This window comes from Pinus tabuliformis, chromosome 9 (genome assembly GCF_031772625.1).
Source record: "Pinus tabuliformis cultivar Carrire ecotype Pingquan chromosome 9, CPIR1, whole genome shotgun sequence".
NCBI classification, from domain to species: domain Eukaryota; kingdom Viridiplantae; phylum Streptophyta; class Pinopsida; order Pinales; family Pinaceae; genus Pinus; species Pinus tabuliformis.
This window is the reverse complement of record NC_142307.1, coordinates 1369508756-1369531266: the sequence shown is the minus strand read 5'-3', so window position 1 is coordinate 1369531266 and position 22511 is coordinate 1369508756. Positions and strand designations below refer to the sequence as shown.

Genomic DNA, 22511 nt, shown 5'->3' with positions numbered 1-22511 from the left:
TATGCCATAATTCATTCAGGTCTCTCCCACTACTATTGCTATCACTATTGTTGTTGCTAACTAGTGCCTTTGCAGAGTCAAGCTACAACTTATACAGCCTGTTGCTACGAACTCCAATCTGCTTCACCTTCTTCCAGTCCTGGTGTTTGATGAACACCTTCTTCCTTACAAACTAGACATCATATTTGTTATCTTGTAGTAGTTTTGATACTAAAATTAGGTTCATACCCAAGCTAGGCACATGCCGCACCACTGTAACATTAGTGCTTTCTCCCGAATCCCTCTAAATCTCGATGATACCTCTCTCAACTAGAGTACATTTACTCTTGTTTCCCATCTAGATCTAGAAATCCATCTCCTCCTTCCTGTAGCTAGAGAAGTAGTTTCTAACTCTTGTCATGTGAGCTGACGCTCCACTGTCTATATACCAAACACCTTGTGAAGTTGAGCTAGAGAGGCAAGCTATCTGAGCAAATTCATCTTCCAGTCTAGAGGACAAATCCGTAACCTCCTGAATGTTGAATCTCTCTGCGGCCATACTAGAGAATCTGAGAATTTTACTGCATAAGTCCTAGGTATATTGTTCTTGTGCCTTTCTCTTCCTGCCCTATGCAGATCTGCAACTACAAACCAGTGTTGTGAAAATCGCGATAAATTGAAATTATCGCGATTTTTTCGATATGCCGATTTTATCGCAATTATTATAGGAAATTATCGTCGGAAATTTTTTTTAACCGATTTTTATGAAATTATCGTGATAAATTCAAATTTATCGCGATAACAATCGAAATTATTGTGGGGGTCTCCGGCAGCGAGGTTTTATAATGTTTTTTTTTGTTTTTTAAGGGATGCTAAATGTTTGAAATGCATTTTTTTTTAAAGAAACAAATAATTTTTGAGTGGGGCAGCTTAATGATCAAGTCTAGGCCCTAGAATTGATATGTTATTCATGGCAATGTTAAATTCTTAAAGTAAAAGTGACATTCTCCTTAATCTTCATTTTCATCATTTTACTTAAATTTTTAACATTACCATGAAATGACTCAGGATGTTTGAAAGTGGTTCCGGCCTCATTGGATTTCATATGGAGAAAGTAGAATTTTAGATTTCATTCAAAATCCAGCAAACTTATCAGTTTTTCAGGATTTCAGGATTGGGAGATTGTAATGTTTCTAGGTGACACCACCTGCCCAGGCTACCCCTGCGACCAGTAGAGGACGTGGTCTACCTCTGATAGCTCCTACTTCTAGTTCTTCAGCTTCTAGAGCATAGCAAACTCCACTGCCAACTCCACTAGCACCAGCGTCTAAATCTAGAGGGAAAGGGAACGCTGTGACATTTTCTCGCAAGAGGGACAGAGGAAATCAATAGGATTAGACTTTAGTTATTTTCTTCATTTTATTGTATATGACATTATGACATGATGAGATACATTATTATATTTTTTGTTGATATTTTGAGGCTGAGTTGGGACTCAGGAGTCAGGGCTTACTATTCTTGATTCAATGTTATGTGTGATTTTAGCACTACAAATGATATTAAACATCTTATATATTAGTTCTTTTATCATATTTATGTGTCAATGTATTTATTTTATGTTGTAGATGGTTTAGATATTAAAAAAATTGAAAAAAAAAGAAAATTTTTGTACCAAACGATTTTTTCCCGATTATTTCCCAATAATTACGATTTTTTCCGATTTTTTCCTCGTGCCGATATTATCCCGATAACGATTAATGCAACATTGCTACAAACCCTTGCTGCAAATCTCTGCGCCCAAATCTACTCTGCGAACTGATTGATCTGCTTCACCGGAACCCTTTCTCGGCAACATCAATGATGCCATAACAGTCATAATAATTATGCACACAATAAACATCAATGTTGTCTACTTTCTGGACAATAAATTGTCAGGTGGACTGCAAACAGAGGTTAGGATTGAATCCAAGTGGTGCACCTCACCATCATAAACACCATGTAAGAAAACTGTATTGAATGGATAATTTAGCATACAAATGCCAACATAAAGCTTGAAGCTGTAAAATTGTGGTATCAAAAGATGCTTACTGGGGTGTTCACGGACAGTTTAGCAACCTTGTTTAATCAGCAAGGGGAAACAAAGTACGCAAAACATGACTTTGGGTACCATTGTCAACCTAATCAAATCATATCTTCTATCAGGGTTACCTGCAAATCGCCTGATAAGTCTTTGACATTGTCTTCGGAAAGTTTTTTCTCCTAAAATACCAAGGAAAAAACATAAGAAAGGACAATTAAATTACGAGACAAATAAAGCATACTAGAATTGCAAATCATGACTAAATGTAAAGCGCAAACCTTTTCAAGCTTCTCATAAGCTTTGATTGCATCCCTCCTTATGTTCCTAATAGCAACCTGCAATGATTCAATTTAAACTAGTTCATGCAAAAGAATAGGACATTGCATATTACTCCTACATAATTTCAAAGATATGGGAGATATTGAAAATGATTTCTAGTACTTTCAAGAGACAACTCCAAGTCCACTTCTTACATATTACTGACTAAAAAAATCTTAGTTGCTCTACCAGACATAAAATCTACTTACCTTGCCCTCTTCTGCACTCTTTGCTACTACTTTTAATAGTTCCTGTTTACATCAGAAGAAAGATTAATAAAGACCACATTGATTAAAGAATATACTCAAAATTTCAGAAAATTTTGTGCATATAGTCAAGCAGCAAAACAACAATGCTCTCTTCATAACACCTCACGAGAAAACTCAGAGAAATAAGTGATTACAATGTTCACAAGTATTCCAAATTTGCAGTGACAAACCATTTGTCAAATGTTGAACAAAGGATTTAGAGAGAGAAGAATTGCACACGCCCTGAGATATGATAATATTATTACATTGTGGAAGATGACTTTATGTACACTGCTTTGGACATGACAACATAACTCCCCAAAGTACGGGAGCATGTCTTAATCCTCAATCGTTAGAGTTGGTTTATCATAAAGCTACTTTTGTGTTAGGTATTTAATAAAGCTAAATTTTACTTTAGTTTCATATAATAAAGTTTTACCAACCTGCAAAAGGACTTGCACTTTCACAAGAGATACGTCTGAATAAATGATTGATAATTGATGAGTGAAATGCAATTCACGATATGTAGCTCTGATTCCTAAGATCTAAAATTAAATTTAAAACAGAAAAGTTCTTGAAATAGAAATGAAAATTGTTTCTTTTCGCAAAGACAAAAAAACCATAGAATGATAGATCAGGGAAAGAGATGACATTTAAATGCAATATCGATACAACAAATATTGAGTGATAGGTCTGAGTTTTATATTTGCTGAAAACATAAAAAGAACAGCGCATAGAATTGCAGACCCAACACAAATCAAATCAAATAGCAGAAGAGACTAATCACAATGAATGAATATCAAAGGTGGATAACGCTGGGCTAAAGGGGCCAACCTCCTTCAATGGTTTCACTAAACTTCTATTCTGACTCAAACTCTAAGTGGAGAAGAGACACAAATAAGCAGATAAAACAAAAACTAGGGTAGCTCGGAAGGTATTTCCAAGTGGAGAAAACCCACAAAAAGGAGGCATTATGGGCAAAGTACCCAAGGTTTGGGGTTTTGACTCAAGGAATGGGATTGAAACCCAAGAAAATGAATTTAATTTGATTATGAGTCATGGAGGCTTAGGTCAGTCAGCAAGGCCAAGGGACATGACCCATGGGGTTTTACACCCCTTGGAGAAGAAGGCGGAATCTATGGCTGGAAGGAGGGTCTGTTGTGTGCTTTTTGTATTGGCTGTAGGTTGGAGACCTAGCCGCAGGTGGTGGCTGCAGGCACGCCGCAGAGGGCCACAAGCAGGCCACAGAGTGTCACAGACTAAAATAAGAAAAGGCCCAGGGACTAACAGACCTAACATAGGGCTGTTAAGGTAATGTGATCCCAGGTTGAGGTCAAAACAAAGGAGGCCGTGGGCCCAAGGTTGCTGTACGCTAGTCGAGGGCTAGTTTAGGAGACCAAAGCCTAGAAAAAGTAGGCTGAGCAAGCCTCAGGCTGAACAGTGTAGTTAAAGGGCTGCTACAAGGCTGGCTAAGTGGTATAAGGGCTGCTACGGAAGGCCAAATAACAGTACAGTGGGCTAAAGGGAGCAGTCTGCTGGTGAGGAAGGTAGCCATAGGCCTAAAGGAGCTAGCCAGGGCTACAGAAAAGTTGGACAGTCGTCTAAAGTAGCAGACCCTATGCAAAAAGAAGACTATAGCAGCGAAAGAAGAGCGCTACAGCGAGGACAGCAATGGTACTGGAGGTTAACAGTTGGCAGCAAAGGACAATTCATCAGCTATAGTGTACCATGGGCTAAAGGAACCAGCTCAGTTGATTAAGTATCTTGCTGGTTGTATTTTCTTGTAGGTAAAGGACAGCTGATTGTATTTGTATGTGTGCAGATAAGATCCTGATGGACAAGGCCTCAACCCTAGTTGTATTTGTCAAAAGACTGATTGTGTATATTATAGCATTGTACCGGGGTTTGTAAAGGGCCATCATCCCTAGTACAGGAGCCCTAACGTTTTCTTATTGATGGACTAATAAGGTACGTGATTTGGGCCGAAAATACCATGTACTGTTATTGATCTATTTGTTGTTATATTATGTTGTTCAAAGTTGTTTAAAGTTGGGCATCTCTAGTGTGTTTATGTTCCTAGCTAGGGCATAGACCTGACCAGGCGTGCATGGAAATTTCAACATGGCACCGAGCTACTTTGAAGGGTAGCTAGATTAGAGTGTGCACTGCTGTCAGCTCTAGGAGGGAGTTGTGAGACTGTTGTAACTTTGCCAAATCACAGTTGCGTAGACATGGAGCAAAAGGTTCACCAGAAAACATGGAGATGCATCCTTGACTAGTTTGGTGAAAAGATAGAATGGGAGTTCTGGTGGATTGGTGGAGAACTCCGTGCACAACAGTATGTTGTGTGGAAGGTTGTTGATGATGGACTTCCATTGACTTGTCAATGTATATTGGGACAGCTTAGGTGCCTTCGCAGGGAGTGCTTTGGCATGGACGAGGTAGCTCTATGTGGATGGCAAGTTGATCATGAGATAGTATCTTCATTGGGTTGCAGAGTTTCACATCCAAAAATGAAGGCATGTGCACATGAGGTGTTTGACCCAGGAGGATGAAGGCACTTGCAGAGTTGAGTTGCAGTGGTCTAGAGTGGACTAGGCCTAGTGTTCAATTGCAACTCAGGATTGACCTTGAAAGGACACAAGTTCATTGCAGCACTGTCCAAGAGGGAAAGCAGAGTGAGCTAAGGGGAGGTTGGGTAGGCTCAAAGGGAGTCTAGCTTCAAAGGGAGACTGTGAAGGAGATTCAACTGCATAGTGGAAGTCTAATATTCAGGCTTCAACCAATAGAGTGGAGCCGTCCAAGCCATTCAAGGACAGTCACAGAACATGCCAGGACAGTTGTGGTGCACGAAAGGAAAGTCTTGGTACATGCAAGGATAGTAATGGTACATGCAAGGATAGTCATGAACCATGCAAGAAAAGTCATGATCATGCACAAAGAAGACATGGCACATGCGAGGAGAGTTATGGCCATGCAAGGAAAGTCATGGAGTTAGAGATTCCAAGGAGCAAGGTATCTTCGAAGATCAAGGTCTTCCCGAAGGACATGGTTGCAGATCAAATTAGGAGGCAGGGCCACTTCCAAGTAGTGGTGGAAATACCTTCCTCACTAAGAGGGAGTGTTGAAATTTGAGTAGCTCAAAAGGTATTTCCAAGTGGAGAAAACCTGCAAAAAGGAAGCTTTATGGGCAAAGTATCCAAGGATTGGTGTTTTGACCCAAAGGAATGGGCTTGAAACCCAAGAAAATGAATTAATTTGATTATGAATGATGTACGCTCAGGTCAACTAGCAAGGCCAAGGGACATGACCCTTGGGGTTTCACAACCCTTAGACAACTATAAATAGGCCAAAGGAAAGGCTAGAACACAAGAGGTGGAAGGACACACACTTTTGGGAAAGGCAAGCAAAGGAGTTGCAGATCTGAGGAGCAGGCCGAGTCTATGGCTGGAAGGAGGGTTTGTTATGTGTTTTTTGTTTTGGTCGCAAGTTGGAGACCTAGCCGCAAGTGGTGGCCACAGGTGTTGGCCGCAAGCAGGCAGTAGAGGGCCACAGGCAGGGCCACAAGGGCCGCAGGCAAGGCCACAAGGACCATGGGTAGGGCCACAAGGGCTGCAGACTGAAATAAGAAAAGGTTGAGCAACTAACAAACCTAACAGAGAACTGTTAGGGTAATCTAAGCCCAGGCCGAGGTTTAAACAGACAAGGTCGAGGGCCTCAAGGTTGTTGTCAGCTAGTCGATGGCTAGTAAAGGAGACCGGAGCATAGAAGAAGTGGATTGAGTGAGCCTCAAGTTGAACACTGTAGTTAAAGGGCTGCTACAAGGTCGGTTAAGTGGTATAAGGGTTGCTAAGAAAGGTTGAACAACAATACAGTGGGCTAAAGGGAGTACTATGTTGGTGAGGAAGGAGAAGACCCTATGCAAAAAGAAAACTATAGCAGAAAAGGAAGAGGGCTACAGCTATGTCACAGGGTTCGGCGAACCTGAAGGTTCAGGTTCGAAATTCGGCGAACTTGAAAAAAGAAATTTGAAATTCGTTCAGGTTCGCTGAACCTGAAATTCGAACCTCAAGTCGAACTTGAACGAACTCGAACCTAAATGAACTTCAACGAACCTCAACGAACCTGAAGGCAAATTTTAGCGAATTTTTTAAGGTTCGATTTTTTTAATGATGCACTGAGAACTTCATTATGACAGCCATGATAGTTGTTTTATCCTACCTTCATCACTGTACTCTAGACCATCATGTTGACTGTGATCGTGCGAGAGTGTATTCCATGACTGCAGGATCGTTGTGATCTTTCTTACACCGAGACAGTGAGATCATGTAAAGATAGTGAGGGATCCGAAGATCTTTCCATTACATATATATATACATTGACTGTTAAGAAATAGATCCACCGAGATGAGATACTATTCCTCACTATACTGAGGTCCTTACTGTCTCATTTATTCCGAGACTGTAATGGTTATTGTGGCTCTTTGTTATGCAGCGATTGTATCCTTCGAGAATGATCATTTTTGCGGCTTTGTTATTGTGCCACAATTGTAGTATATATATATATATGTGTGTGTGTGTGTGTGTGTGTGATTGAGACAACATCTAACATCAATCTTATTAGGCCGAGAGAGAGGTTCTATCACTGCTCTTCTTTGTCTAGAGTCTAGACTTCTACAGGAGTATCACCAAGGCCTTGATGCCAAGACTGCTATGCGAGATCCATTGACACTGTGCCTTTGTCCTAGATCTTTGCTACTCCATTCAGCTGAGATCCTCACAGGTATGTCGAGATCACTAGCTGTGCAATTGTGATATGTCTAGGTAGATTTGTATGCTAAAACAGATATGCCGAGAATGTCTAATCCTTCAATCTTTGCAACGTCCATTATACAAGGTTATTCCTGCTCCATTAGACCGAGGTCATATATAGATATACATATAAATATATATATATATTGAAAAATATGTATAGTCGAACCTAATGCCGAACCTCATTCGAACCTGATCAGAAAATTCGAATTCGAATCAAACTTAATTGTTGTCGAACTCGAACCATGTGACATAGGGCTACAGTAAGGAAAGCAAGGGTATTGGAGGTTAATAGTTGGTTGCAAAGGATAGTTGGTCAGTTGTAGTGTACCGTGGGCTAAAGGAACCAGACCAGGTGGGTAACTATCTTGTTGGTTGTATTTTCTTGCAAGCAAAGGATAGCTGATTTTATTTGTATGTGGGCAGATGAGAGCCTAATGGACTAGGCCTTATCCCTGGTTGTATTTGTCAAAGGACTGACTATGTATATCATAGCATTGTAGGTTTGTAAAGGGCCATCATCCCTGGTACAAAATCCCTAAGGTTTTCTTATTGATGGACTAATAAGGAATGTGATTTGGGCCAAAAATATTGCGTATTATTGATATGTTTGTTTATAGATCTGATTTTACAAAGTTGTTTAAAGTTGTGTATCTCTAGTATGTTTATGTTTCTAGCTAGGGCATAGATCTGATCTAGGGTGCGTGGAAATTTCAACATGAGTTTTATATTTGTTGAAAACATAAAATAACAATGCATTGAATTGCAGACCCAACACCCATCAAATCAATTAGCTGAAGAAACTAATCATAATGAATGAATATCAAAAGTCGATAACGTTGGGCTAAAAGGGCCAACCTTCTTCAGTGGCTTCACTAAACTTGTATTCTGACCCAAACTCTAAGTGTAGAAGAGACACAAATAAGCAGATAAAACATAAACTAAAACTCATTGTTAACTCTTCTAAATTGAAAAACCAAACATCCTAGTGGGGTCACCCACCTAGATTCACATACTAAAATTAACTAACATGCATATTGTGATTTTGAGTATATTTGAGAAATTCACCTTGTAAGGTGCACTATCACTCACACATGCATAAAGGAATCTCAAGAAGTAATAGAGGTGATCTCTCCATGTGAGGCACCATTACTTGTATTCATGCATACAAAGATAATGACTAATTATTGGTCTAACCACAATATAAAAATAGAAACTCCCGAAATTTAGGAAATTGCTAATAAATACAAGATGAAGCAGAATGACAGAAATTATTCAAATAGCATGCTAAGAGCAACAAGCTAACACTTTGTCTTTGCAAGGAAAGTGTTCTTCACACATCAATCTTATCTCTTGGCAATTCAAACTTGCCCTTCGCTAGGGGCTTTGTGTAAACATTTTCCACCTATGTATCTCAAAAAACATACATCAAGATCATTATTATCTTTTGTATCATGTCCATACAAAATGATATTTAATCTCAATGTGCTTAAATCTATCATGGAAAGTTATATCATTGAGGAGTTTAATGCAACTCTGACTATCACAATAATAATAGTGCGGTCCAACATCACCTTGGTCAATTCAAGTACTACCAATTTGGGAACCCAAATTGCCCCACAACTGTTAAAATAAAATGTAGAATATGCAAGTGACAAGCAAGAGAATAAATGAGAGATATGTATTACATCAATGTGCATCAAGTTACATAAAGTGGTGTTGTATATATATCTAGCAAGTTCCATTTAGGAACTGTTGCCACACAATCTAGCAGGGGTCCAAGGAGGGATACCTAAGGGACAACTACTAGACCAAGTGACAACAATGGGACAAAGACCCAATGTCACCTCAATTAGTGTCCCCTGCTCTTTACGGACTTTCGCTGATGGTAGGAGTCCTGATATGGGCAATCACTTATAAAGATGGAATCAATGATAAGTTATAAAGTGATTTCAAAGACCCCTTCAAAAGAGAGGCTCAACTATGGCATGATAAAAGAAAGGCTCTCTAAGAAATACCTAAGAGGAGAGTCAACACCTAGGGTTATGAATATTCAATTGATGATGAGTATGTCTAGGATCAAGACTTCCACGGTGAGGCAAGACCTCTCTAGGAGCTTTGCAAGATGATTCTTCTTCAAAATAGGGCTTCCACTCCACTAGAGAGACCTAGAAAGAAACCTACGCGAGAGTATAGTGTAGAGCAGTCAAATTTTTTTTCAAATTTCATCATCATCATTGCAGTTTCTAGTCTTCATATGTAATCCAAATTCTGTTGCCCTGTGGGCCTTGATGTAAAAATGATCCTAGTATGTTTATAAAACCATGTAAAACATCTAGGTAAGCATATGATTTTTACCAAAGAATTTCACTCTAGGGAGTTTTTTTCCTTCTGCCAATTATTTGTGTTTTTAACATTTATAATTGGTAGAGTTTTTCTCCCAAGCATGCCCTAAAGCTAGAGTGGGGCTCGATGGTAAGGTCTTAGGTGAGTCCTAATGTATCGAATCTATGTAATTTGTCATACTAGATCATCTAGAAAGTGTCGAACAATTTGGTTGAGTCTAGAGGTTATGTTTTTATTTGTCAAAATTCCCCTTCAGTATGGGATTTTCCATGTAATATCTAAAATAAATGTAAAAGTGGTGTCTATAGGAATTCTAGGGGGTATGAGTACTTAATTTTACACCTCAACTCCTAAAATTTCTATCTAGACACACTTTGAGGGTGGAAAAATATGTCTAAACCCCTCTAGAGTCATTATTATTATTTTCTAGCAAAAAATGGCAAAATAATTAGCTAGAAATTAGTCAAAAAAAATTAAAATGAGAGAAAATAAAATTTTCTCCAAGTGGAAAAATAATTAAAAAGGGAATGTGCACTTTCTAAAAAAGGGATCAAATTGAAATATGAAAAAAGTATCATTTCCAAGGAAGAAAAGACCCACAAAAAAATCCGTGGGGCCAAAAAGAAAATATTTTCTCAAGGAAATCGAATATTTTGATTTTGTTGTTGCTCAGATTGTACAGGCACTGCGACAACGACTCAAGTCGAGGGTTTTCACTCTGATCCCCGACGTCTCTGTTCTAGTTGTCTCCCAATAGCAGGCTATGGGGGGTAGTCCCTATGGAAATGTGAAGATGGAGGACAAGTTGGCAACCAACGAGTCCGGGAGACACGATTGAGTGGCCTAGCTACTTGGTTAATTTTAGCAAGACTTAAGGATTAGATTTGATTTGAATGTGAGACCAGTGCCTTATGGAGTCAACTTCTTGCTTATTACCAATTATATGCCAAGTAACTGGATGGACAATCGCTACTTGGATGCTTCACTAACTTAAATGCTATGCAGATCCTAAGACTTAGATGTGATGCAAGAATCTTGGTTACTTTTAGTTATATGCTTATTCTAAGTAAGACCTTCCTCTTAACTGTTTTGGAACCAGTCTTTAGAGTAGGTTGTGGGATGGAAGCCAACGGCAAGCAAGCAAAGGCTTGATTAACGACACCTCTCCTTGTGTTCCAACCACCCAATGCCTTCGGCACTGCAGAGACTATGGCTCTTACAACTGCAAGGTCACCGCGTTAACCACTAGAAAGGTGTTGAATCCCTTAAGCTAAATTGAGAAAGGGTGACCCTAAATGTCTATCAACTAGGCTTATGCTTGGAGGTATGTTATTAATGCAACTAGACTTAGGATGCTTGTGCAAGGTGTAGGAGGCTTATTACTGTTAAGTACTCTTAAAGAGATTATAATTAAGTATTTAAACAACTTAAGAAAATCTCAACTCAAGATAAATCTCACTCATAATCTCTTGCATAAGCATACTAGATCTAGATTTGCATTAATAATTTACCTCCTAGCATAAGCTAAGTTGATAGAGATATAGGACAACCCTTCTTATCTAGCTTGAGGGGCCTCCGAAACTCTTCGGTGGTCGACACGGTGACCTTGCAGTCGTCAGAGTCACAGTCTCTGCAGCGCCAAAGGCATTGGGTGATAGAAGCCTAACAGAAAGTATCATTAATCAGGCCCTAGCCTGCTTCCTATTAGCCTCCTTCCCACAACCTACCTTGGAGCCCAGCTTCAAAATAGTTAAAGGAAGGTTACACTTAGACTAGGCATTTAACTAAAATTTACCAAGATCATTGCATCTCACATAGGTCCTAGGACTTGCATATCATATAGGTTAGTCAATCATTCAAGCAATGGGTGTCCATCCGGTCATTTGGTTCCAATTCATAAGAAGCAAGAATTTGTGACTCCATTAAGGCACTGGTCTCATAATAGAAAATCTAATTTAATCAATAATCTTGCTTAATTTCAACCAAGTGGCTAGGCCACTCATCCGTGTCTCCCAAGCAAGTTGATTCTCAACTTGCTTTCCTTCACTTCATTCCATAGGGACTACCCCCCATAGCTTGTTGTTGGGAGACAGCTAGAACGGAGTGGGCGGGGATCAGAGTGACAGCCCCCGTCCTGAGCGTTGTCGTGGTGCCTGTACAATCCGGGGACAACAAGTACGAAATCAACCATCAACCATAAACAATTGGAATACTTACTAAGCAATGATTCAACCTTGATTAATAAATTAGATTCCAAAGTGACCATTCAACAATATATGCTTAATGCCAATCTTCACGTAGATGTTTAATGAACCACTATCTTAGATCCTTAGATTAATTATTGAGCGATAACTTAACAAGGTTATTGCATTATGATATCAAGTGTGTTAAGTGCTTTTAGAGAGTTATTTTATGTGCAAAACTTGAAACTTTAGGCAGCTCACAACAAACAAGTCAGTTAGTGCTCTTATCCCTACCAATAATCCTCTTCACAATAGCACAATGAAATAAATCTTCTCCACAATGAAATTATTAGAGCACGAAACAATGAAAACCAATGTTATCAGACTCAGAATCGGCAATAAATCGGCGAGGCAAAAGAGCGAAGAGTTTTAATCGGATCGGGAAAAAATCGGGAAAAAAATCGGCAAATTCATTAAATAAAAATATACACATATATTGAATTAAAAAAACAATTTTTCATTAATATTGGGTAAAGGTATGTCCAAACAATGCATAATATCAATAGATGTCCAAAATATCATGAATAAATAAGTATCTCATATATGTTATGAGTCCACACATGATCCAAAGCACTGAGTCTTGAGTCCTTAGAAGCATATGCTTCTAAAAGTTTACAAAAAAGTTAAAAACTGCATACTAATCAGAAAAAAATCAGCAACTAAGAGTCTAAGACTCTTAAGAGTGAGAACTAGAAGCGATTCCTCCCACTCCTTCGCTTGCTTGACTCTCAAAGTTCTCCAAGTCATGAAGGCTGAAAAGAGGAGGCTCATCTAATTGAACCCATTCTGCCGCATTTGTAGCTTGCAAATCTAACTCTTCAAGGTCGATTGGTGAATGATCAATACCTGTCATTATCATGAGACATTGAAATGTGAATTAAAATTTCACTTTGAAGTTTGAACTTTAAACTTTTAAAGTACGAACTAGATTATGAAACCTTCAAATTCAAGCTCTCGAATCTCACCTTGTATTTGTTTGTTGCGAAGTCGTAGATTGTAATGGACAAATACAAGGTCATTCAAGCGCTTTTGTGTCAATCGGTTGCGCTTCTTAGAATGTATTTTCTCAAAGCACTGCATGCTTGGTTTAAGATTCGAATGGCAAATCTCTTCAAATCTGGCGTATCACTACCAAAATTTTGCCACCAAAGAGCTAGCAAGTGGTAAGGGTTTGTGAGTAGAAGACTAGAAGTACCAAATTAGTAAATAGTAAAAACTTAAAAAGAAAAGAAAATTTAATAAAACATTTAACATACAAAATAAAGTTTAAACAAATTTAATGAATTGATGAAGCCTTCAAGCTGGGTACCTGGCAACATCTTTGACCTTTGTCTTATAGCACTGGTATAGGCAAACAATTTAGATGGTGCCCTATAATCTTGTAGTTGGGAAAAGACACGACTTTGTTGTTCTGGATCAGGGAAGCACCTTTCCAAGCATGTCATAAGTCCTCTGCCAACCTCCCCATCCTCATTAAATTTGCTCTTATCATAAAAATATTGTGGGTTTAAGAAGTACCCAGCAGCATGTAAGGGGGAATGCAATTGCCTATCCCAACGTGCATCTATAATGTCCCAAAGAGGCATATACTTTGTCTCATCATCCCCATATCTTCTTTTGATGGCCTCCTTTGCGAGATCCATCGCCTCATAAATGTAACCCATAGCGAGTTTGTCACCATCAACCATCCTGAAAGTTCAAGCATTCAAATTTAAAGAAATATGAAACATTGTAAATAAAAAGAAGCTTGAAATGAAATTTAAAAAATGAAAAAGTTAAAAGACTAAAAGTACCTGAGAACTCTAACAAGGGACTCCGTCACAGCAATAATCTCTTCAGCATCTTTCCAGAAGCCATCATTAAACACAAGTGCAGCAATTTCGATGCCTTCAGGGGTCTTGGAATGTTTAGATCCCATCCACTCAGGTCCCAAGAACATCCTCTTCAGATTTATCTTTTGCTCAACCAAAGATTGCAAAGATATGAAATTTGTTGCAAATCTAGTCACTGCAGGTCGAACAATTTCTTTACCTTCAGTGTATATTCTCATAGTGTTTAGGGCAATAGTGTGGTTGTATAGGTATTTGGTTATGGATTTTGCCTTCTCCACAACGTCATGTATCCAATGAAGCTTACCAATGTCCTCAAGCATTAAATCTATGCAATGGGCAGCACAAGAGGCCCAAAAAATAGTGGGGTGCCTCATCTCAAAAAGTCTACCAGCAGCCATATAATTCGCTGCATTATCGGTGACAATTTGTACAACATGTTCTTCTCCCACTTCTTGAACGACTTCCTCCATCATTTCACAGATAAGTTGGGCAGTCTTAACCTTATCTGAAGCATCCACTGACTTGAGAAACATTGTGCCTGTGGGACAAGATACAAGGAAATTTATTAAAGTTCTATTCCTATGATCTGTCCATCCATCACTCATGATGGTGCACCCTGTTTCTACCCATGATGAACGAAACTCAGCTAGCACAAGCATGACATCTTCAACACTCTCTAACAACATATTTGTCCTAAGGCTCTCTGATGTAGGGGCTTTGAACCCTGGACCTGCAGCAGCAATTGCATCAATCATAGCTTGCCAATAAGGACTTCTGGCACAGTGGAAAGGTATGTCAGAATAGTACCAAAAGTTAGCAATGGCCTTCCTTGCCTGACTATGGATATTTTTTTTCCAACCAGTGCCATCCAAGGTAGGTTGGGAACGGGGTTTTGTGCGGGGAGCAAAAAAGGTGTTTATGTTTCCACCTCCAGTGTTGAAGGAAGGAGTTGAAGGACTCGCATGGCTTTGAGTTTGACTTGGCCTTGGAGGCATGTGTGGAAAACTTGGGAATGGCATTGAGGATTCAACAGATTGAGGTGACATGGGGCTAGTGGCAGAAAAAGTATCAAGTTCAACTCCAACAGTTCCTATTTCAGCATTTTGCTTTGCTTTCTTGGCATTATGCTGCTCTAACATCTCAAGGGCCAAGGCTGCTTGGTGTTTGACATTGTCGTCAACCTTGTCGCAAATACCTATATCATGGCCAGTTATTTGTGCAAGGTGGAACTTGAATCTATAAATGCCTCCACTACATTTTGTTTTGCAAAATTTACAAAGGAGCCTGGGGTCTCCGGGAATCCTGTCACAATAAGCCCAAGCAAAGTCCTTCTCTCTCGGCATTGTTGTTGCTTTGAACTTGTGTTTAATTTGTGGCTTCTGTTAAGATTTGGAGTCCGGCTTCTATTTAATTTGTGGCTCCTGTGAAAGACAACAAAAAATCAAATTTAAAAATCATCCAAAAATTTAAAATATGCTAGAAATTTAAAAAAGTAAATGAAGACAGATGTCAGTAAAGTTGTAAACAAATAAAAGCAGAACCCTGTGCTTGGAATCTGGATTATTTCTCTCTCTCTAGTGTACTTGTGCTGGGGTTTATTTTTCTCTGTAGGGCTGCACAGTCTAAACCTCAGAGCTTATCATCAGTGATCACAGTCAATATCAATGAAACAGGGGTTTATTGGGTCCACCCACACCTAATTTATGAAATAAATTGAAGGAATTATCTGTTAGACAACAGGGTCAACATTTTCATACTGGAATCTACTGGGAAAATTCATAACAGTGACTCTGTATTCACATAGTGAATCTATGGCTCGCTACCTATTCTCTATGGCTTACATAAGAGTGATACTATGAATCTATGACTCTTAATATTCAATTGATTAGCATCATGTTCTATGGCTCTCGATATTCATGTGTGAGATAGGACTATTGACAACAGTGACACTTGATGCAAACCTAATAACTTCAGCAGCAGTGGGAACAGACTCCGGATAGTTGTTGTTTGACAGCCATTATGTATCTCCAAGTCCTTGCATGGAAATCCATTCTATATTTCAGAGTTGTTATATTGGACAGCCATTTTCTATCTTGTGATCTGCAGAGGAAGAAAGAAAGGAGTATCTGTTGCACGTAGAACTTTGTATCTCCAAGCTTTAATGGCCTTGATATAACCTGGATTTCTTTTAGCCAGAAGGGTTCTTTTCCAGTTATAAAAACTGTGTATGTCTATGGCATAAATGTTCTTTTTATTTTGTTGTAGCTATTACCTTGTTTGCGGTTCAATTATTAACACAGATCAGTAGGTAACATAGCTGCATTTTGAAGTCCAGAAGCATGCAGATAGGAAATTCATATCAAAACAGGAATTCTGTGAAGATCTGTAAGGAACAGCTTCTGCATGTTGTAGCCATAGTTTAATACCTTTGAAGAAATCCCGAAAAGAGGTCGAGTCCTTCTTCAACTCGACAAAAGATTCCGAACAAGGCACTGGGTTTCCGCCGGTAACCTACGTTGATCACGCAGGTTCAGCAATCCGCCCGTGCATACGTAACCATTCCGGCGGCGTCGAAGACTCGAATCTCTGCGTCGATAGTGAAACTCACGTAGCCACTCAGCGATCCGGCGGCGTCGAAGACTGGAATCTCTGCGTCGATAGTGAAACTGTGAAAGTTCTAACTTCTAAATGCCTCGGCCCCGATACTAATCCGAAACCCGAAATACGCTTTACCCGCCATAATCCGAAACCCGAAAAAAAAAAAACAAAACTGGCGGGACTCGCCAAAAAAACGCAGAACCGGCGATTTTTTCAGAATCGCGAGTCAAACTCGCGTTGACCACGATTCAAAATCGGTCAACGCGAGTTGACTCGGAAAGTTTTCGATCGGATCGTTTAGCCGCCGAGCCGATTTAAACTCGCGATTTTGCCGATTAAACGGCGATTCCTGTTTCACTGATGAAAACCACTTATGTAACTTGTAGTCCAACATTAAGATAGATTTAGGACAGCAGTAAATAAAATCACTTTTGCTCCAAGATGACAATCATGTATGAGCCCAATATGAGCAATGAGACACCCAATGACTCGCCAAATGAAAACATAACCTAACCAACCTTCTTATGATGTATTTTTTAGTATTAGGATCAGATTTCAATGCACTTGTGACAGCGGTAAGAAAGTTGTGAAAATAGTGAGCCACCAATGTGAGAATGTGTACCAAACAATTTTGAAATGCCAATACAAGATTGTCAAACTGAAAATTTAGATTCTTTAGCCCTTTACGATGTACTTATCAGATCTGATAACACTTGTTATGCAGAGATATTCAGTCAACAAATCAGTTAGATTTATGCCCAAGAAACAATGCCCAATTCACAAAATGACTAGTAAACTTATACCATGAATTTCTTAGTGTATTTAGGCAACTTATATGTGATTTTTAGAGCATTTAAATTTGAATTTAATCACTGTTATGAATGTATTCAGAGAGCTGTAGCAAAACAGTGAGAATAATGAGGGTTAGAAACCAAACTCTTAGGCCCTAGGCCTTGAAGAACACTTGCCCAATTTGCCAGAAACAAATCAATGCCTGGAGCACCTTCAAACATCAAACTTTGGGCCAATTTCTCCTGTAAAACCCACCAATATTCAGTCCAAAAAAGAAAATGACCAATCAGGGATGGCGAAAGGGAAAATGATGGCTAAGGAAGGGCAACGCTTAGGCCCTAGAGGGCTAGCATTGAGGAGGAGGAGGGTTGCAAGGCCTAGCTAGGCCAATGGCTAGGCTAGGCAAAGCCTAATGAGGCCTGTGTTGGGGAGAAAGAGGCCCCTTAGGGTTGTCGTAGGCCCCACAAGGGTTGTAGCCAAGGCCTAAGTCCTCAGGGAGGCCTGCGGCTAAGAGTTGACGGGAGGACGAGGCCTAAACAAGCTGTTAAAATTGGAAACTAGGGCCAAATTCCACTTTCGACAGCTCCTTTGGGGAAGATAATTGTGGCATTGAATCCCTCTTTTCAAGAGGACCAAAATCGACCTGAAGATCATCAAATTTGGATAAGGAGAAATGGATTTTTGAATTTATGTTCTCTTACATATAAATTATCAAGGTCGGCCTCTCATATATGTCGGTTCATCAAGCCCAATATTCACGTCCCTTCAACCCCAACGACTAGTATATATAGAGGTGCCTTCAACCTCTTTCGACACACCTTGATCATATGTCTTTCTCTCTAAAATGGCCACAGAAGGAAGGGTTGCACCAGCAAAGGAGGAAGGGTTTGCTTGTCACTGTTGCAGGGTTATTAGAGAGGCCGAGATCTTAAGGCAGAAGGCCGAGACTGTTAGGCACCTGTTTGGGCTAGTTTAAACACAATTCAACTTGCGTCTTTCTTCTTTGGCAGGCTGAGGCCATATAGAAAAGAAGTCGCACGCTTGAGAGCTATTTGGAGGAAGATCATGGACTGTTTTGTGGAAGGTGTCTCTTGAGAAGATGGACCGCAGCCCTGGGAGATTATCTCTAGCAGGCCGCAGACCTAAATCAATTTGGACCAAGGTTAAAAGGGCAACAGTCTACTCCGGAAGGCCGCAGTCTTTGCATAAGGGTTTTGTGGCTTGTTTAAGGGCTGAAATAAGCCCACGTCAGCCTCTGTCTATGGACAGAATGTAGTTGTTGGTCTAGAAGTAAGAAAAGCAATGTAGCTATCAGTCAATAAACCCTTACCCGCATTCTATCTGTTGTTGAAGAAGCCCTAGCACATCAAAGACTACTTTGCCTCTGCCAACATTGTCCAGGGCACACTTTTGTTTGATATTGACATAATGCCAAAATTGCATTAGTGTTTGAGCCATCTACTTATCTAAGGGTAGTCATATTGTAATCTTTCTCTCTCTCTCTGAATATTTGATATTGATAATAAGAAGAATCGATCAAGGGTTTTCCCCAACTTAGGGTTTTTCCCTGGCTTGTGCCAATTTTGTGTTCTCTTGTCTTGGTTATGGTTTTTTCTCTTTCGTCAATTATTGTCAATGTAATGAAAATGAAAATTGGGCTAATATGGATCATTGAAGTAATTGGCCTAAGCAAAGAACATGTTAACCTAAAATTAACACAAGACCTGCAGCTAAGCTGCTAGGCCAAAAGGAGGAGGTCGAAGGGAGGAGAGGCTAAGGGAAAGGGTACGAAGGAGAAGAGAGGGAGAGCAGAGGAGGAATAAGGAGAAAAAAGAGGGGACAGAGGAGGGAGAAGGCTAAGCGGGGAAATAAGGAGGGAGGTTGAGACCTTTAGGCCTCAAGGCCAAGCTTAATAGGACCCAAAAAGGCTGACGCAAGGGCTAGAGGGCTGACACTGAAGCTAGGAGGAGGACACTAGGCCCCAAGGCACTAAAAAAAATTGAAACCCTTGCCCAAAAAAATTATTTTGCTTCAGATCTTCAATTTCTGCAAAATTCTTCAGGTGTTGGCCCTACAAAAAAAAAAATAGAGGTTAGATCTTACCCTCAAGGGCCTAGATCTAAATCTAATCCAGCATTTTCCTGTGATCTCACATGCACAAATAAATTTACAATAGCCCAAAACCCCAATATATACAAAAAATTCAAAACCTCAAAAAAACCCGACTACAAAACAAGGGTTAGAAAATAAAATAATTATACAAATTATATTTACAAAAATATACAAATGTACAATGCTCAAAAGAATTTTTGAAAATAATTTTTTTGTAAATTTTGACAATTGCTAAATGTATTTGGAAAAATAAATGTCAAACCACAGCTTTAGCAAAGTTAGACAATCATATCAAATATTCAGAATCCAAACATAGTCAACCTGTGCCCACAATTTGTGAACTTGGAGCCCAAGGGCTGGGGAACCTGCAAACACTATATATTTTCTCAAGAATAAACCGTTAGAACATACAATGAATTGGATCACCTAAGATAAGCCCAAAACTTACCAATAAAATGTTCCTATCATCTACAATGAAATAATGATTCAATTAAATTTTAAAGCACAATATAGGAATGCTCGTACCCAGCACATACCACAAATCAGTGAGACAAAGACACCATGAACTGCACCCCAAAGTCTTTTATTATGATTATCAAAACGTTCCCAGCGGGACAGTAGCTTTACATCAGCTTTTACAAAGTTGCATTAGCCAAAGATCAGTTGGTTTGAGACACAAATGACCTCTAATTTATAAATAAATACTCCAAGTGGAAAATAACGGCTAGTTTGTTTGATCCTTGTCAAAATAATCTAGACGGTCGATAAATCTTTGATCAACTTTTAATCTTTGCCATCGAAAATACTTATTTTTTAGGAATTTTCGAATTTCTCATTAAACCCATTTTTTATTAACTCAAAAATAATTATTTTCAGTTAATTTCCTCAAAAAATTGACTTTGACTCAACCACCAAGGCCCAAGGGTCCATTTTTTCTTGAAATTTCCAATATTCCCTTGGTTAGGGCCCTCCAAAAATTAATTTCTTTAAGAACCACGAATTTTTCCACTTGAAGAATTTAATTTCTCTAACATTTTAATTTTTTGACTCTAATTATTTAATTTTCTGGCTTAAGATTAATTTTAATTTTGCCAGAAAATTTAATTAATTGACACTTGAGGGGATTAATTATTTTTCCACCCTCAAATATTTTAGCCATGGTGTCTAAGTATGAGGGACCATGCACTAAAATATTTTTTACATAAGATTTTACAAAATTCAACCCTCAAAGGGGGAATACCCGTTCGTTATAGACCCTCAAAATACACGTCCAATTTTGCAACACAATATGATCTAGTAGACCAAGTGACTTGTAATAAAATAGTTTACCTAATTAGCTTAAATTATTCCCAGATCACTTTTTCAAAAGACGCGCCTAAAACACTAAGACTCACCTAAGACTTTGACGATAAATTCCACCCTAGCTTTGGGGTAAGGTCGGAAGGAAAAACTTTGTCGATCATCCATGTTTAGAAAAACCTCATAGGATGAGATTCGTCACCAAAATAATAGGCTCGCCTAGGTTGTTACATAAATACACAGTCTTACTAGCATCATTTACATTACAAATTTTGTAGAATGGGTTTACAATGACTCAAAAAGTCGATGGTTGATGATCTTGATTCTTTGAAATATATGGTAAAATTGCTTCCTTGGAACTTTGACAAACTGTGTGCAAGAGGTCGAAGTGGTTCTTTTGAATGAGGGAATTTCAAGAAAAATATTTTTGAAGATTTTCCAATGGTCCAAAACCACCAAAGGTCAAAGATTGGTCCATCCAGCACATCAATCAAGGAGGTTGAATTTTCTTGGAGATTTGTGCAACAATAATGAAGGGTTTGAAATTTTTGACCAGGATCAAGCCATGGATCAAGTCAACTAGCCGTTTTTTCCACTTGGAGGCTCTCATGCTCTCATTTTTCTATATAAGGAAGCTCTAAGCTCCTCATTGTAACATCATGTAATCTTGAGCTCTTGGTCAGTGAAGCTCTGTTATCCTTGTAATATTTTTTCTGAGCAATATAATAAAAGTCTTTGGGGCAAAGCTATGGTGTTATTCTTCAATTATATGGTATAATTTTTCTAATCTCTTGTGCTTAATGTTCTACTAGTGTTTTATATTGTTATTTCCATTAGCTCTTGAAGATTCATTGGTGTACAGTTACCTTGCATCATTGTTTAGATTTGGAGAAACACACTAGGTGGAGCAGATCTATTGGTTTTCGGTTAAACCCTTAGACTCCTCTATCACTGTGTTATCCAAATCTCTATGGATCTAACAATTATCTTTCAAGTGTGTAGAAATATTTTTGTTGATCAAATCTTGGATACTTGGGGACATTCTCGGTTGAATTAACCAACTATTCAAGCATAGAAGTTGAAGAACCCATAGTGGGTCACTTGAAGACTTATCATTCGAATAAGAAAAGGGGTTTTCCTTACCATTTGCTCTAGATCTAAATTTAATTATCTTGAAAATCTTTCAAATTTATTTTAGAGCTTTAATGAATAGATTTGATATTTAAAGAGCTTTCATTGTAAATTTGTGAATAGATCTTGTATATATTTGTTCTCTTCTAACCTTGTATATAATTTCTATTTGTCTTATATATTTGTTTGGTTTTCTTGGTTTTTCTTTTCAAATCTGGATAAGGGCATCGATTTTGGGCTTGGATCTATTTGTGTAAATTTTTTGCAGGCTTGATCGCATTTAAAATTTGAAGAAGATCACTTTTTGAAGCTTGGATCAGCCTCCTAGCCATGAGGGCAGTGAAAAAATCTTAAGGAGTCGTCTAGCCTTTCTAGTGGCCGTTATGGTTTGGAGGCCTATTTTGCCTTCTAGATCGAATCTTTCCAAGGGTTTTCCTCCATATAATTTTTTGCAAATCTTTTAGGGATTTTCACTTGGGGTTTTGGCCATTCTTCTCTTCAAATCTCATCTTTTGGGCAGTCGTCTAGCCTTGAGAGCTTGTTTTTGGCACCTTGAGGGTTTGATTCATCAATTTGTGGCTCATATAAATTTTTGAGGCATTTCCTTGAGGCTACAAGCTTTTCTAGCCCTCTTTTTCTAGGTCACACGGCCTCTAGGGCTTTAATCTCTTGCCATCAACTTTTTTTGCTTACCCTTGTCTCTTGGAGGTGTTTCAATGAAT

General features: G+C 38.8%; 1 protein-coding gene across 7 annotated transcripts in view; it reads right to left on the bottom strand.

The window, feature by feature from the left end:
- The window catches only part of LOC149153590 (ribosome-recycling factor, chloroplastic-like), a 220685-nt gene that overhangs the window by 65276 nt on the left and 132898 nt on the right, over nucleotides 1-22511 (bottom strand). For all 7 annotated transcript variants that reach the window (XM_089441035.1, XM_089441032.1, XM_089441030.1 and 4 more), the window contains exons 8-10: nucleotides 2587-2628; nucleotides 2338-2394; nucleotides 2188-2238 (exon numbers count right to left, since the gene is read on the bottom strand). In XM_089441035.1, the coding sequence (XP_089297161.1) occupies nucleotides 2188-2238; nucleotides 2338-2394; nucleotides 2587-2628 (150 nt within the window). The remainder of the gene's footprint in view (nucleotides 1-2187; nucleotides 2239-2337; nucleotides 2395-2586; nucleotides 2629-22511) is intronic.